This window comes from Vollenhovia emeryi, unplaced genomic scaffold, assembly GCF_000949405.1.
Source record: "Vollenhovia emeryi isolate VEMERY1.0 unplaced genomic scaffold, V.emery_V1.0 DF939185.1, whole genome shotgun sequence".
Classification (NCBI taxonomy): Eukaryota; Metazoa; Arthropoda; class Insecta; order Hymenoptera; family Formicidae; genus Vollenhovia; species Vollenhovia emeryi.
The window spans coordinates 1001116-1014359 of record NW_011967181.1 but is presented as its reverse complement, the minus strand read 5'-3'; the positions used below and the strand labels follow the sequence as shown (position 1 = coordinate 1014359).

At 49.3% G+C, this 13244-nt stretch overlaps 2 protein-coding genes across 4 annotated transcripts; one reads left to right on the top strand and one right to left on the bottom strand.

The window, feature by feature from the left end:
- Window positions 1–4523: 4523 nt before the first annotated feature.
- LOC105562676 (tRNA modification GTPase GTPBP3, mitochondrial) lies at window positions 4524–10737 on the bottom strand. The gene is made up of 4 exons (XM_012013689.1): window positions 10541–10737; window positions 9455–9628; window positions 8239–9199; window positions 4524–8166 (listed from the first exon to the last, which is right to left on the bottom strand). The coding sequence occupies exons 1-4, from the start codon at window positions 10716–10718 to the stop codon at window positions 7926–7928; spliced, it is 1554 nt and encodes a 517-aa protein (XP_011869079.1). The 5' UTR covers window positions 10719–10737; the 3' UTR covers window positions 4524–7925.
- Window positions 10738–10791: 54 nt separating this feature from the next.
- Window positions 10792–13238, top strand: LOC105562677 (histone H4 transcription factor-like). Of its 3 annotated transcripts, none has more exons than XM_012013691.1 (6): window positions 10792–10934; window positions 11015–11542; window positions 11625–11961; window positions 12038–12353; window positions 12421–12718; window positions 12799–13238. In XM_012013691.1, the coding sequence occupies exons 2-6, from the start codon at window positions 11033–11035 to the stop codon at window positions 13018–13020; spliced, it is 1683 nt and encodes a 560-aa protein (XP_011869081.1). In that variant the 5' UTR covers window positions 10792–10934; window positions 11015–11032; the 3' UTR covers window positions 13021–13238. The 3 variants fall into 3 exon arrangements, with proteins under 3 accessions (XP_011869081.1, XP_011869080.1, XP_011869082.1); XM_012013690.1 differs by having other exon boundaries at window positions 10792–10938; window positions 11018–11542; XM_012013692.1 differs by having other exon boundaries at window positions 10910–10938; window positions 10998–11542.
- The last annotated feature ends 6 nt before the right edge of the window (window positions 13239–13244 follow it).

Genomic DNA, 13244 nt, shown 5'->3' with positions numbered 1-13244 from the left:
GAACAGAACGTCCAAGTTGCCTGTCAGGGTGGCGAGCACCGTGGCGGGCAACAAAGATGCCACTCTGCACGCAACGTCCGGCAGCTCGATCGTCGCTGGCAAAATTAACTCGTCGATGAAGAAGCACGCCGGTAATAACGATACCCTCAAGTCCTCGAGCGAATCGCACAACACGACGAAAAGTACGTCGATCGTCACCACGAAGCAGTCCAGCAGTTCCACGTTCAGTAGCGTACGGTCTGTCAGTACCTGTATAAGCGGCAACGCGCACGACACCCCGATGAAAAGTCCAAAGGATTACGTCGCCCCGAAGAAGTTTCCAAACGAGACGGATTCGGGCATGAAGAATTATCCAGCCCAGTCGGATTACAAGGAACCAATGTCCGCGAACAGTTCGGATTACAAGAGCATCGGCATCGCCGAAACGATGACCGCCAATCTACCGTTGAGGTTCGCGACGCAACAGTCGTCGGCCGCGGCGTCGGTTTTGCACCGGGAGACCTACACGCCGTCCAGCGCGTACAGCCCGCAGTTTGCTTCCTGTCAGAGGAACGACAGCAATAGCGCGTTCGCGGTCGCGCGCAAGGCGCTCGAACAGCAGCAGGGCTCGGTGTCGAAGGTGGCGCCGATCAACTTTCCGCCGCTGCGCGCCCCGCAGAGCATCGTTAACGTGCGGCATCCGCTGTTGACGGACGCACGTATCAAGCACGGTAACGAGACGATCGGCGGCGGCGGCGGCAGCGACGCCAGCACCAAGTCCAAGCTCAACGTCATCAACTCGCTGCAGAGCGGCGGCGTGAAGGATCCGGGCGATCACACCGGGCGTTCGCAGACCACGTTTCACGGGTACGGCACCTCGCCGATCGCCGCCGGCATACCGAGCGTGCAGAATCTGAGCAACGCGGTGACTGCCAACATGCCGCCGTACCCTCCGAGACCGGAGCCCTTCCCGCAACCGACGGTGGCGAACGTGCTGTTCTCCGAGCCCGCCGCGCAGTTTCCTCAGTCGCCGCCGTTTAACACCACACCGATCGGCCAGCTGAATCAGTATCAGACCTACGACCCGGGCAGCTACCCCACCACGCCGGTCAACGTCAACACGGTGATACCGCAGTTCTCCGCGGAGAGCTCGATTCCGTATCCGCAGTACGAGAATCCGCCGCAATTCGTGCCACAACCGAGCCACTACCCGACCGCCGACATGACCAGCAGTCAGTATCAGTATCAGGCGGCGGCGGCGGCCGCGGCGGCGGGCGTAGGTCAGATACAGGACTCGTCCATATTCATACAGAGTCTTCAGAGCACGATCGCGGTGACCGATCAGTACGCCACGCCGAATTACGCCAGGACCGTCAGGACGGAGCTGATAACGCGGTTGAGGAGACCACCGCGATTCAACAAGTGAATGAAACCGTCGGATCTTTACTTTAGATTGCTTTTAAATACCACACCGAAACTTGGGAACAAATGGTCGCACTTCCTTATATTACGACTCGTGGATGCTGGACAGAAATTTGTAAGATAGGGCTCGTCTCCGCGTGTCTATTCTCCAAGTTAGAAAGTATTTCCCCGAAGGGGGGGACGAGCCGAGAAACGTCGGGAGTCGAATCGCCGATTATTTATCGTTGTGTCGAGCGTTTCGCAGATCTTTCGCGTGTACGCGAGGTTTGTCAGATTAGCTTACTCGCGCCTTAATGCGCAAAGGATATGGTAAAACTTATTTCAATTTATGATCCAGTTTGAAATAACTTTTAGCCAATCTGAGTCAGGGACACGATCGTCCTAGATGGGTAGACGATACTTTGGCAAATTTACGCAGGCACGATTTCGCGTATGCACATCTAAACGGATGCACTTTGCCGCGAGAGCGGGAGGGAAGGGGCAGGATGATGACACGGCTTGTTTTTCGTCATACGAGTGACACGGCAGGTCATAGTGAGTTGAGCTCAACTATGTAATTTTACTATGTAATGCATTCGATAGCGTGAATCTTCAAGATACGGGGCGATATATACAAAAGACACGCTATTTAACGAAGTTTCAACAGAATCAGAAGAAATAATGACCACTGTGCGCGATCAGGGTGGTGGCGTCCCGTTTTGGTTGAGTTACTTTATCATAATTTTTTTTCTTTTTTCGAGTCACGCGCACGAATCGCGCGAGGGAAGGGGTGGTGCGAAGCGACGCTTCGACAGGAAGAGGGAGAGAGAAAGAGAGAGAGGATAAAAAGAAGGAGAATAGAGAGAGGAATTGTGTTGCCCCACCATGCGCGGGTACCAGGGTGAGGGATAGAATGCCTCTCTCTCTTTTCGATTAGCGCGTAAGTTCTAGTTTTAATGAATGATATCTTACAAGCTATACTTTGCATAGAATTAGTGGAAGTTTTCCAATACTTGCATAACACTTAGCTTATCGCTATGTTTTTAATGTGCTTCACTATTTGTATATGGGGTGGTGGTGTAATGGTGTCTGAGATGAGTGCGCGTAAGAGAGAAAGAGAGGGAGAGAAAGAGATTACACATGGGGTTTGAAGAGGGGGTGGAGTGAGGAGAGCGTAGACGAGGCCAGAGATTCGTGTAGCGATTTTTATTACCACGTGTAGGAGAGTGACGCGTGTCTTTCCGAATTTTGCTCCCATTTACCGCGAAACATTACATCTCCACTAAAGCGTATGCACAGTGCAAAAAGAGAGAAAAAAAAGAGACAAAAAAAAGAAGTAGCTTTGCGCGGCGATCCGAGTGTAGCTAATAAACGCGTGATCGCGGATATAAGGAAATATAATCTTTCAGTGGTGTATGTTTTTTCCTTTAGTATAGGTAGCTCATAAACTCATAAGCATCACATATTAATACGCGTGTAAGGATTTAACGATTAAGGATTCCTCATTAAAGGTGCGCATGTCGAGTCTGAGGTAATAGGTCGAGTGAGTAACGAATTTCGGGATTTACCCACGTACCAATTGACGTGTCACCGGATGAGACTTTTTATACTAAATGAAAAAAGAGTAACATCGCGAAATACACAATAGACGAACGCACGCGAAGCGCGTCGGGGCAGCCTCCGGAGGAAAAGGAGGGCTTCCCGTCCGGCCGTCGGCCGTTGCATTTCACGGATCGTGACATATCCCCTTAGCCCGTCCGAATAAATTTAGAAAACGCGCGCGTGGACGCTCCACCTCGCCGCGTTTCCAGATTCGTTTGGACTCGAACTTGTAAATTCATTTGAAATTTCTCTCTGGTTCTAATTCCGATTCACCGTGCCTCCTCGCGCACTCCCCGAAGGCGGAGGGGGCTCGCTGATCGGGATTTGCCAGTTCGCTGTAGATCGAGCCTCGATTACGGCAAGATAGATTTGGTGTAGCACCAACGAACCGCCATGAACTTGAGTTCCCTTGCAATCGGCGTTTACTTTCGATAACGCACTTTCCTTTCTCCTTGTAAAATTACATACATACATATATCTGCGTGTGCATACGCCATTTTTGAGTTGCGATGGTTCAGGATATTTCACGGTAAATCACTGTTGTAATCTGTAGGTAGTATATTTCTTTTGTACATAGCGCTGTGCACAAGTGGCACGGTAAAATAGCGAGAGAGAAAGAGAATAAATGAATGAATGAATGACGAGAGATTTGTTAGCATTGTAAGCGTTTAGGGCCGATGGCAACGTCGATTGATACCGATAGCGATTGTACATATTGCTTTCTTTTCTAAGAAAGCGCAGGGAGAGAACTTCTAATTTTATCGAGTATCAATTTACTGAATCAAGTCAAATTTAGAATATCTCTCAGGATCTCCCCTGGATTACCCAGAATTGATCGGTATCCGGGATTAATCGGTACTAATTGGCGTTGCCGCCACGATCGAGCTTTAGCTTCCCGGTGGAGAACGACGTCGGAATCGCGTACGCGCACCTCCTTCGGAGGGCGACGTCGCGATTCATCGGCGACAACGGCGCGTTTCCGTGATGCTTTGACGCGCGCGTACGCGTCAGCAGAGTACAAGCGGGCGAGATGGTACGATTTGCGCGACATCAAGGGTTCGCGGAAACGCGTGAATCGAGCGAAGAGAAGGCACCGATGGTGAAGGAAGGAATGAACGGGGAGAGGGATATTGCTGGCCCACGAGGGCAGGAATCGCGTGATTCGGTGATTGCGAAGGAGTGCGTGTCTCACATAACATATATCTTTGGAAAATAGGCATTACTTACATGCAAAGTATAGAATGTGTGTATGTGCGTATAGACATACATTCGCTAGAGCGGGTGACGGTGAACCGTTGCGGTTTCTCGTCCCCGTTACTTTCCGTACGAAAGAGATGATCCGTGCCATCGGCTGCTGATCCCGGCTGATCCTCGGAACCGGGGCCGGAGCGCCGAGTGTTCCGGCGAAGAATGGTACCGTTTCGGTTCCGAGGTGTCGCCGGATGATAAGATTTATCTCAAGATTTCCGCGAGTCGAAGCCAATTCGAGAAACCGAACGACATGACTTAATTGTCCCCAACGTTCAGTTGAGGTCTTTGTATTTTTTTTTTTTTTTTTTAATGAAGTTTCTCTTCCGAAATAATTTCCTGTGTGATAACTTGCGATCGGATGTCTCCAAGCGCTGCCTTTCTCGATAAGAGGTATCGAGGCAGATCACCTTTCCGAAATCTACGAGCGAGTTTCCGACGCAGATATCAGAGCTGTGCGTTGAGATACATGCGGTTTTTTTTAAAAGGTTCTCTCCAAGAATGATTGGGGGATAATAAATTGAAGTCGTGTATTATACTGTTTCACAAAACCGATGAGTTTTCAAATTGATCTTGACGTGCACATCTCACTTTTATGCGGCGTACATCTGTGCGCTATTAGTAAAAAGAAACGGGTGCGAGAGAAATGTTGACAATATTTCACTTCGTCGGAGTTCGCAGTGAGTGAAAACGATCGGTGTGAATCGGTCTCCACGGAGCTTTCCTGAACGATCTCGCGAAATCGAAACTGAATTTTTAACGTCTCAAATACAATCAGCATGCTGTTAAAGTTAATTGTATCATTTCAGCAGCGCTGTTCTCCTCGTTCAACGAATTGCTGGGTGGACGCTCGCGATAATCTAATTATCGTCAAACTTAGCGCCTTTAACGAGCGAGGATACGAGAAGAGAAAAGCGAACAAGTAAAAGGCCTATCGCGGATCGAACGGAGGGCTCTTCGCCTTCGGTTCGATTCTTTCATTCCCATTCCCATTCGTTGGTGCAGAAAGATCATCTCCCTGTCCCGAAAATAATCCGAGTATTTCATCAGTCTCGATCATTTCTTTGTTTTATTTTAACTTCCACCATATATATCGTGTTCTCCCTTTAACTGGTGAGCGGTTGCTTCTCTTTTATACTCGCGTCGATAAAAATTAGATGTAAGAGAGCGAAAACAGATTTTTCTTTCCTAAAATAAAAGAGATAAAGGGGGAAAAATATCAATGAAAGTAAATTAAAACAAAACGGGTCTTCAGAATCATTTTAGGACTCGGGAAGTGGTCTTAGTGGACCAACGCGCATTTCGTGAATCGCAAACGAATTTAGCTACGTTCCTCGATATAGTATGGTCAGTCAAAGATGCAGAGATACATGTAAAGAAACTTGACCCGCGTTGCACTTTCGAAACTTATCACTTTCTCGTTTTCACCATGCATCGTTCTACATTCTTTCACCTCTCCTTTCATATCAAGCTAAATTATTACGCGAATTTCGGTTCGGTCCGCTACACCCTCCACCGTCGCTTTTCTTCTCTCGTATCCTCCGCCGTCGTACGAGGGACGTGTTAGATGGAGAAAGAATTGGGAGTGAAATGGACGAATGTGGACGTTTACTCCGATGTAAGGTCGTGGATCATTTAGGGACGAGAGAAGGAATCGACGAGTCTTCGACTCGATCCTCGACGGACTTTCTTTCGCTTCTCTTTTTCTCGTTCGTATCTGCCACGGTAGGACCTTCTGTGAACCGCTCGCGTTCATCCGTACGTGGTCCCGAACCGAGCACTCGGTCTCTCAAGTGTGGTATTGTTCAAGTATAAATTGCGATTGATTTTCGATTCTCAATTTTCACATCCGCGGTCTGATTGTCTACTCGTCAACTTCTCTGGTAAGGATTTACGGACGACTCGATAAAAATGCAAGCGTTCGGTTATTATATTCTCTTGAAATGCAAAGGAATATTATATATTTTTATATTGAACGAGTAACGTTCCGATTTCTTCGATAAAAATTTACATTGGATTATTGTATATTCGAGGCAGCATGTGAAAGGATGTTATATATCTTTGTACTTACTCTCTTTCTCGTTTATGTTTTAGTCGCGAGTTTGCGTTACTCGCGCATGAATTCTTTTTCGTCCGACGGATGTGCTCGATTGCGGTTCACTAGGTTCGCACTAATCTTTAAATTCTACTATGATTTTTCGTCGCGCGCAAGAATTGGGCGAGATTTCAACGTTAGTAGCATTTAAGGATTACAAAAATCTGTTGCGCGTGATCGGTCCGGTCTCGCGGGGGAAGAGGAGGAAGAGAGAAACAAGGCGCGGCGAAGCTTTAGCTTCCTTGTGAGACCGGACGAGCTCGCGCAATAACTTAAGGCTTTATATATTAAAATTGGGTGAAAGAAAGTAGAACACGTGTAGATAGAAAATGAAAACGATCTACAACGTAATAAATGCGTCTCGGACGTGCAGCGCGAGTCAGTTTGCTTTCGAATAGGTCTCGAAACTATTCTACGCAATTGTACAAACGAGCAATCTACTCTGCGGGGATTCTACACATCGGATTTATATGATATATATATATATATATATACATATATATTAAAAAGACACCACAGAAGAGGGAGGGATAAGCGACGAATCCTGCGCGGCGTGTTGAGTCGCGTGATGAATCCGCCAAATCTTTATATATATTTATAAGCCATTCGATTTCTTTACATGGACTGATCATACTATATTAACAGCACGTTCGTTGGTGGCCTCTCGCTACGCGCATAAAATTTTCGTGACTCGCAAACGAGTCACGCGAATTGAATTTAATCCCTGAACGGGTGGAGACGAGGAGTCACCGTGCAAATATAAGAAAAAAAAAGATTATATTTGTTAAAATTTGGACGCTGTCACTGTGTAAAAATGAAATTAACACGGTAAGCATGATTAGAGTGCGAAAAATTACATTAGCAGTTGCATAATGGACTTTGTAATGATACCATTTATAATGGTCAATCGCAACACAACTCCTTTTTCTTCCGTTTTTTTCCCCCCCGAATAGGGAACCGCGTTCTTTATTCCGAGTACCGCAGATTTGTCAGACGTGTGTCAGAAATCGAGTCATAAGAAGTAAATTTTTATATGCATTTAATTTCTTTTTCTTTTCTTCAATCGAGTTGTTTTACTTTCGTTATTTCGCCAAGTGAAATTATCCTTTTGTGCGAGAGCGAGCGGAGTTATTATGATAAAACGTCATAGTAACGAGATGCAATTACCACATAACACGGACATGGCATACAGATAACGACTTGAAACCACGTAACGGAGCCCTATCTGTGTATAACGCGTAGGGTATCGATATCTTATAATCAGGCAAAAGGTTGTTCTATGTATGATTGTGCGTGTAACATTGTTAATAAACATACGATGCTTATGAAGGTCCTCTTCCTTCCATTCGCTTTACTTCACGCTGTCTGCAACCGTGCTAGATCTCTTCAAAAAGAAGAGCGTGAAATATTTACGCACGCGTGCACAGAGATAATTCCGATTTGTAACTCTAGTCTCTTTATACCAGCATTTGTAGGACCGATGCTCCACGTATCTTTCATGATAACAATTTTTAGCATTGCATCTTTAAGACATCTTTTAGACATGCGTGCTGTACGGGTGATTACGATCCGCGGTTTGAAATATGCAGGTAGCAGCGCTTCATTTGCCGATGCAAAAGTTTTTGAATATAATGTCTAATATTTCATTCGTGCTGACGTGTCCCGTTATCCTCCCGAGTTCTCGCATCGCTTTGTGAATCTCCTCGGCCGCTATCGCCACGTCGTGCTGCTCGTTGGCGCACAGTTCGAAATAGTTGTGTAGATGCCTCGAGCACTGCGTCAAGTGATTTCTGTGCCTCGCCTGGCTGATGGTCGGACTCTCCGCGGATGGGTCGCCGCATCTAAACAAAATGCGTGCCGTCAAAATGTAATCGCAATTGCAAGTGTCCGACGTTTATCAATTGTATCGTTACATATTACTGAAGCGGTCCGCCAGCGTTCGCAGCAAGTTCTGGAAGCCATCCTCCGTCGTGCAGGATATCAGAGCCGCTTCAGCGCCGTCGAGGCGCCGCGCCTCGTTCTCCTTCAGCAAATCTCTCTTGTTCGCTACCACGACGAAACGTTCCCTCCCGATTCTCGCCAATAGCTCCCGTATCCCCAGCGACGCCGAGTACTCGCGCACGTAGTCTTCGTACGTGATGCCGCTGGTCGCGCACTTGAGCGCGTCCACGACGACGACGACGAAATCGGCGTTCTCCGCGTGGCTCCTCGCTCGACGGACACCCTCGGCCTCGACGATGTCCCCGGTGTCCTCCGTGATACCGGCGGTGTCCGCTATCAGCACGGGATAGCCCGAAATGTTGGCGGTCAGCTCGATGACGTCCCTCGTGGTGCCGGCGATCGGCGTGACGATGGCAGCGTTTCGCTGCACCAAGCGATTCAACAGGCTGCTCTTGCCCACGTTGGGCTCGCCGACGATCACGGTCCTCACGCCGCTGCGCAGGATCTCGCCGCGCCTGCCGTCGGCCAGGTGGCCCTCCAGATCCCGCGTCAGCAGTCTGAGAGCGCGACGCGCGTTCTGTATCACGTCGCTCTCGATGTTCTCCTCCTCGCCGAAGTCTATGTACGCCTCGATACTCGCCACGGCCTCCGACAGCACCTTCCGCCAGCCGTCGTACAGCTTGCGTAGGACACCGTCGGCCTGCAACAACGCCTGCTTCCTCTGGCACTCGGTCTCGGCCTCTATCAGATCGGCCAGGCCCTCCACTTCCGTCAGGTCCAGCTTGTTGTTGTAGAAGGCGCGTCTGGTGAACTCGCCCGGCAGCGCCGGATGCACCCGCAGCCTCGAGAGGACCTGCATCAGCCGCGTCAGGATCGCCGGTCCGCCGTGCACGTGAAACTCCACGGAGTCCTCGCCGGTGAACGAGCGCGGACCTGGAAACGGGTTGACCTAATCAGACATGAATTAATTGGGGCATCCTCTGCGGTTTCTCGTCTCTTCCGTCGCCGATCGGCTGTGGCTCTAGGAATCGTCCTCGGAAAAACACTTATATTGGGGTCAGCCCGTAAATAATGCGGCATAGAAAGTTTGATCTTCCTCCAACTCAAAACTGAACAAGTCTCTCCTCGCCAAAAAATTGAAAATTGAATATCTAAAACGTGAATTCACAGAGATGAAATTACGCGCACCGGGAAACCACAAGCAGAGCCCGTTGTCGATGACCTCGCCCGTTTCCGGATCGCGTATCTTTCGCAGGTAGGCCTTCCTCGGTTCCAGCTTGGATATGCTCGTCATCTTCTGCAGCACCTCCAGAGACCGGCTACCCGACATTCTCATCACTGCCACGCCGCACTTGCCGTGACCTTAAAAAGAAAATTAGTTCTCGCTCTTACATCGATGACGCTTGTCATGAATTGACGTTAACTTAATTCCGAAAAATGAATTGCAAAAAGACGATCTCGCATCCCGATCGACGACGAACTCGTGGATCGCAAAGTTTACCGTCGTTTAATTTTGATCTTAGTTTAATTCATCCTTTCTTTTTCTATTATAATGCCAATTTCTACCAATGCAGATGAACTTTAATCTCGGCTCAGCTTACTTTGTGTCTTTTTCTAGTTTTACGAATAAGGCTCGGTTTCGCCAAACGTCGCTTAACTTCAATTTTAGTTTAATTCATGTTTGTCTCTTCCTGAAGTAACAATTGGAAAGAGACAAAGAACGAAGCCCGGGTTCGCCAAACGTCGCTTCATTTGTCTCTTCCTGAAGTAACAATTGGAAAGAACGAATTGAGCTAAGCTTAAAGTTGAACAACGTTGGTGAAACCGGGCCTTAGAAAGAGGCAAGAGGATGAATTAAACCAAGATCAAGACGAAACGACGTTGGTGAAAACTGGCATGGGACGTGCAACGCTCGAAGAAAAGAAGAAAGGCTGCAGGAACGTCCACGTCTACCAAATGCAGATCGACTGTCCGCAAAGTCTCGGTTTAGCTCGCTTCTTATCTCTTTCAAACTCTTCAAGCTAGAGGAAGCCGACAGGCAAGTTGAGCCAAGATAAAAATTAATCCGCATCGATAGAAATGGACATTTCATACAATGTTATATCCGTTAATCGGAATTCGCCGAAGTGACACGAAGCGGAGGGAGGGGAGAGACACGCGGGCTCGAGCGCGTTAAGACCCTTAACCTGTCGCCCGAGAGATCCACAAGGATCAGCGCGTTAGGACCCTCCCTCCCCTCTGTTCTCGCGGCGGGCAAGGTGCGAGAGTAACAACCGGAGGACAGGGCGCAGATGGTCGTGCCCCTGCGGTCGCTCGCGGGGTAGCTGGCGGCAACGCAGTGGCGCGACGTCCCGCGCGATGCGACGAGTCGCGGGTCCCGAGAGGAGGATCCGCGGACGAGGTGACACTCGCGTAGCAGCGTCGGGAGCGCCCGCGACAGGAACGGACGCATAGCAGAGGATATCGCGTGGTCGACGGCGAGGAAACGGCGACCGCGTGGCCCACCACCGCCGGGAACCGCTGAACGACTGGTGTGCCACGCGGCAGACGCGGCTCGGCACGTTGGCGGTAGCTGCGAAGGCCCGATTAGGAATCATTTTTAGAATTCGTGCGAAGAGTCTCGTCGATTGATCGGCCGCTCTGCGTCGCGTTGCAGCGACACGGTTTAACAGGTACGGTTTCGCGAATGTTGTAGCTTCTCCGAAATACGTTGCGATACGCTTCCGATCAGCGCTCGAGATCTTGTTCCAGGCTGCTGGACGTAATATGAAGTTTTGCTGTCCCCGCGCGATGACGGACCCAGAGACGAAGGTGACGGCGAGCAAGGTAGTGCTGGACAGGTGCAGCAATTGGGTGGAGTCGCAGAAGGACTGTCCCTATTCCGAGGCGGAGAGCCTCAAGCGCAAGCTGGAGGAGCTCGAGTACGATGACTGGTGCAACACGGACTCGGAGTTCGACTCCGTGTCGGAGTGCGGCGGGAAGAAGCACAAGGTGGGCACGCAGCTCAAGGACGAGGTGCTGAATCTGCCCTGCGAGTGGAAGGAGTGCGCGTTTCGCAGCGGTCAAATGGACGAGTTTTTGAGGCACGTCTCTAGTCACATACCGAGCGTACAGATAGGCACGAAGGACGACGGCGAGGTCTACGTTTGCCAGTGGAAGGACTGTCCGTACGACAGCGACGTGTCCGACGATATAATACGGCACGTAAATTATCACGCCTACCACACCAAGCTCAAGTGTATCGGATCGAACGTCCGCGGGAGAACCAAGTTACCGGTAAGCAGCGGCGTCTCGAGCGTCTCGAAACCGCCGTAATCGGAACGGCAGCGATTAAAGACGGTGCTCCTTCTGATTGCAGAAATGCCGCAGAGACCCGGAATGGAAGAACATCATAGACTCCCCACCTCCGCACTTGTGCAGGTGGAACGAGTGCCTGAGGCTGTTCACGAATTACCAAATGTACTTGTATCACATTATGATACACATGACGGATTGTCCGCGCGGCAACAGAGTCAAGAACGGGGTCGAGTGCAAGTGGACCGGATGCAGCGGCAAGTTTCCCAGCTTGTACAAGCTGCGGGATCACGTCCGATGCCACACCAAGGAGAAGATAGTCGCCTGCCCGGACTGCGGCGTCACGTTCGCCTCGAAAGCGAAATTCCACACGCATTGCCAGCGGCAGATTCCCCTGGAGGGTAACGGATTCATCGTATACTCGACATTAGCTCTGTCTCCCTCGCGTTTTCCATGTTAAAACACGTGAATTTACAGTGCAAGGATTCCGTTGCTCACACTGTAACAAGTTTTATCCGACCGAGGGCATCTTGCGCGACCACATGAGGGCCCACGTGTTCAATTACAAGTGCTCCCTGTGCGACATGAGCTGCGAGTCGCCGGCGAGCCTGGCGAAGCACGTGCGATACCGTCACATGCCGACCAGAACGTTTCCGTGTCAATTGTGCTCGCACTCCGCCAAGTCGCAGCAGGATCTCGATTCCCACATGACTGTCCACACCAATGGACCGAACTTCTCTTGCCAAATCGAGGGATGCCTCTACACGTGCAAGGGAGCTTACAGCTTGGACAGGTAATCGCAAGGGCTTTCATTAATGTTCTTTATTTGATAATGAAAATAATAGATGTATCCCCCATAGGCACGTGGAACGAGTACACAGTCAAGCGGTGCGATGGTACTGTTGCCACGAATGCCCGATCAAGTACCGAAAGAGTTACAGGCTGACGAAACATCTCATAGAAGCCCATCAACTGCAACTGCCCAGCGGACACAAGCGCTTTCACTACACGCAGGACGAGGACGGGTGTTACAGGCTGCAGATGGTTCGGTACGAGGCTGTGGACGAAGAGAACGTGTCGCCCGTCGTAGAGGCGGATCTACCAAACATAAAATATAAACTAGAGCTAAATCAAACTACCTCGTTAACAGAAGTAAAAGTGGGTGGAATTTATGGTGACTTAAGGTTACGCGAAGATTGTTATTCTGAAAAAATCATATATTATAACGTTTGCCCCAGATCGTTGAGGATAACGCGGAGGAAGAGTCGGAAGCCGTACAGGACTCGCACGAGGAAACGGCCGAGGGCGGCGCTGACAAATCCGTACCTGTTATATCTAACATCTTGTTGTCTATCGATGAAGTGGACGAGAAAGGGAACATAATAAAACGGGAGGTCGTCGAGATACAAGAAACGAAAGAGCTACCGCCGTCGGAGAAACCGCTGCTAATTTTAACATAAATTTACATTGTTTTCAGTAAGAGACATCTCTTGATACTTGCATATATTTTTATATTGTTATATACCGCGATTTTGCACTAGAAATAACATGGATTGTAGGCTCATACGTTCGTCACTCCTGTTATTAACTTTATACAAAAGAATGTGCGACTAGGATTCGTGTGCCTTGCTCACAAAGTTTTACTTTGGAAAAATTTACTTTTCCCCGCCTGTCTTGGCGAATT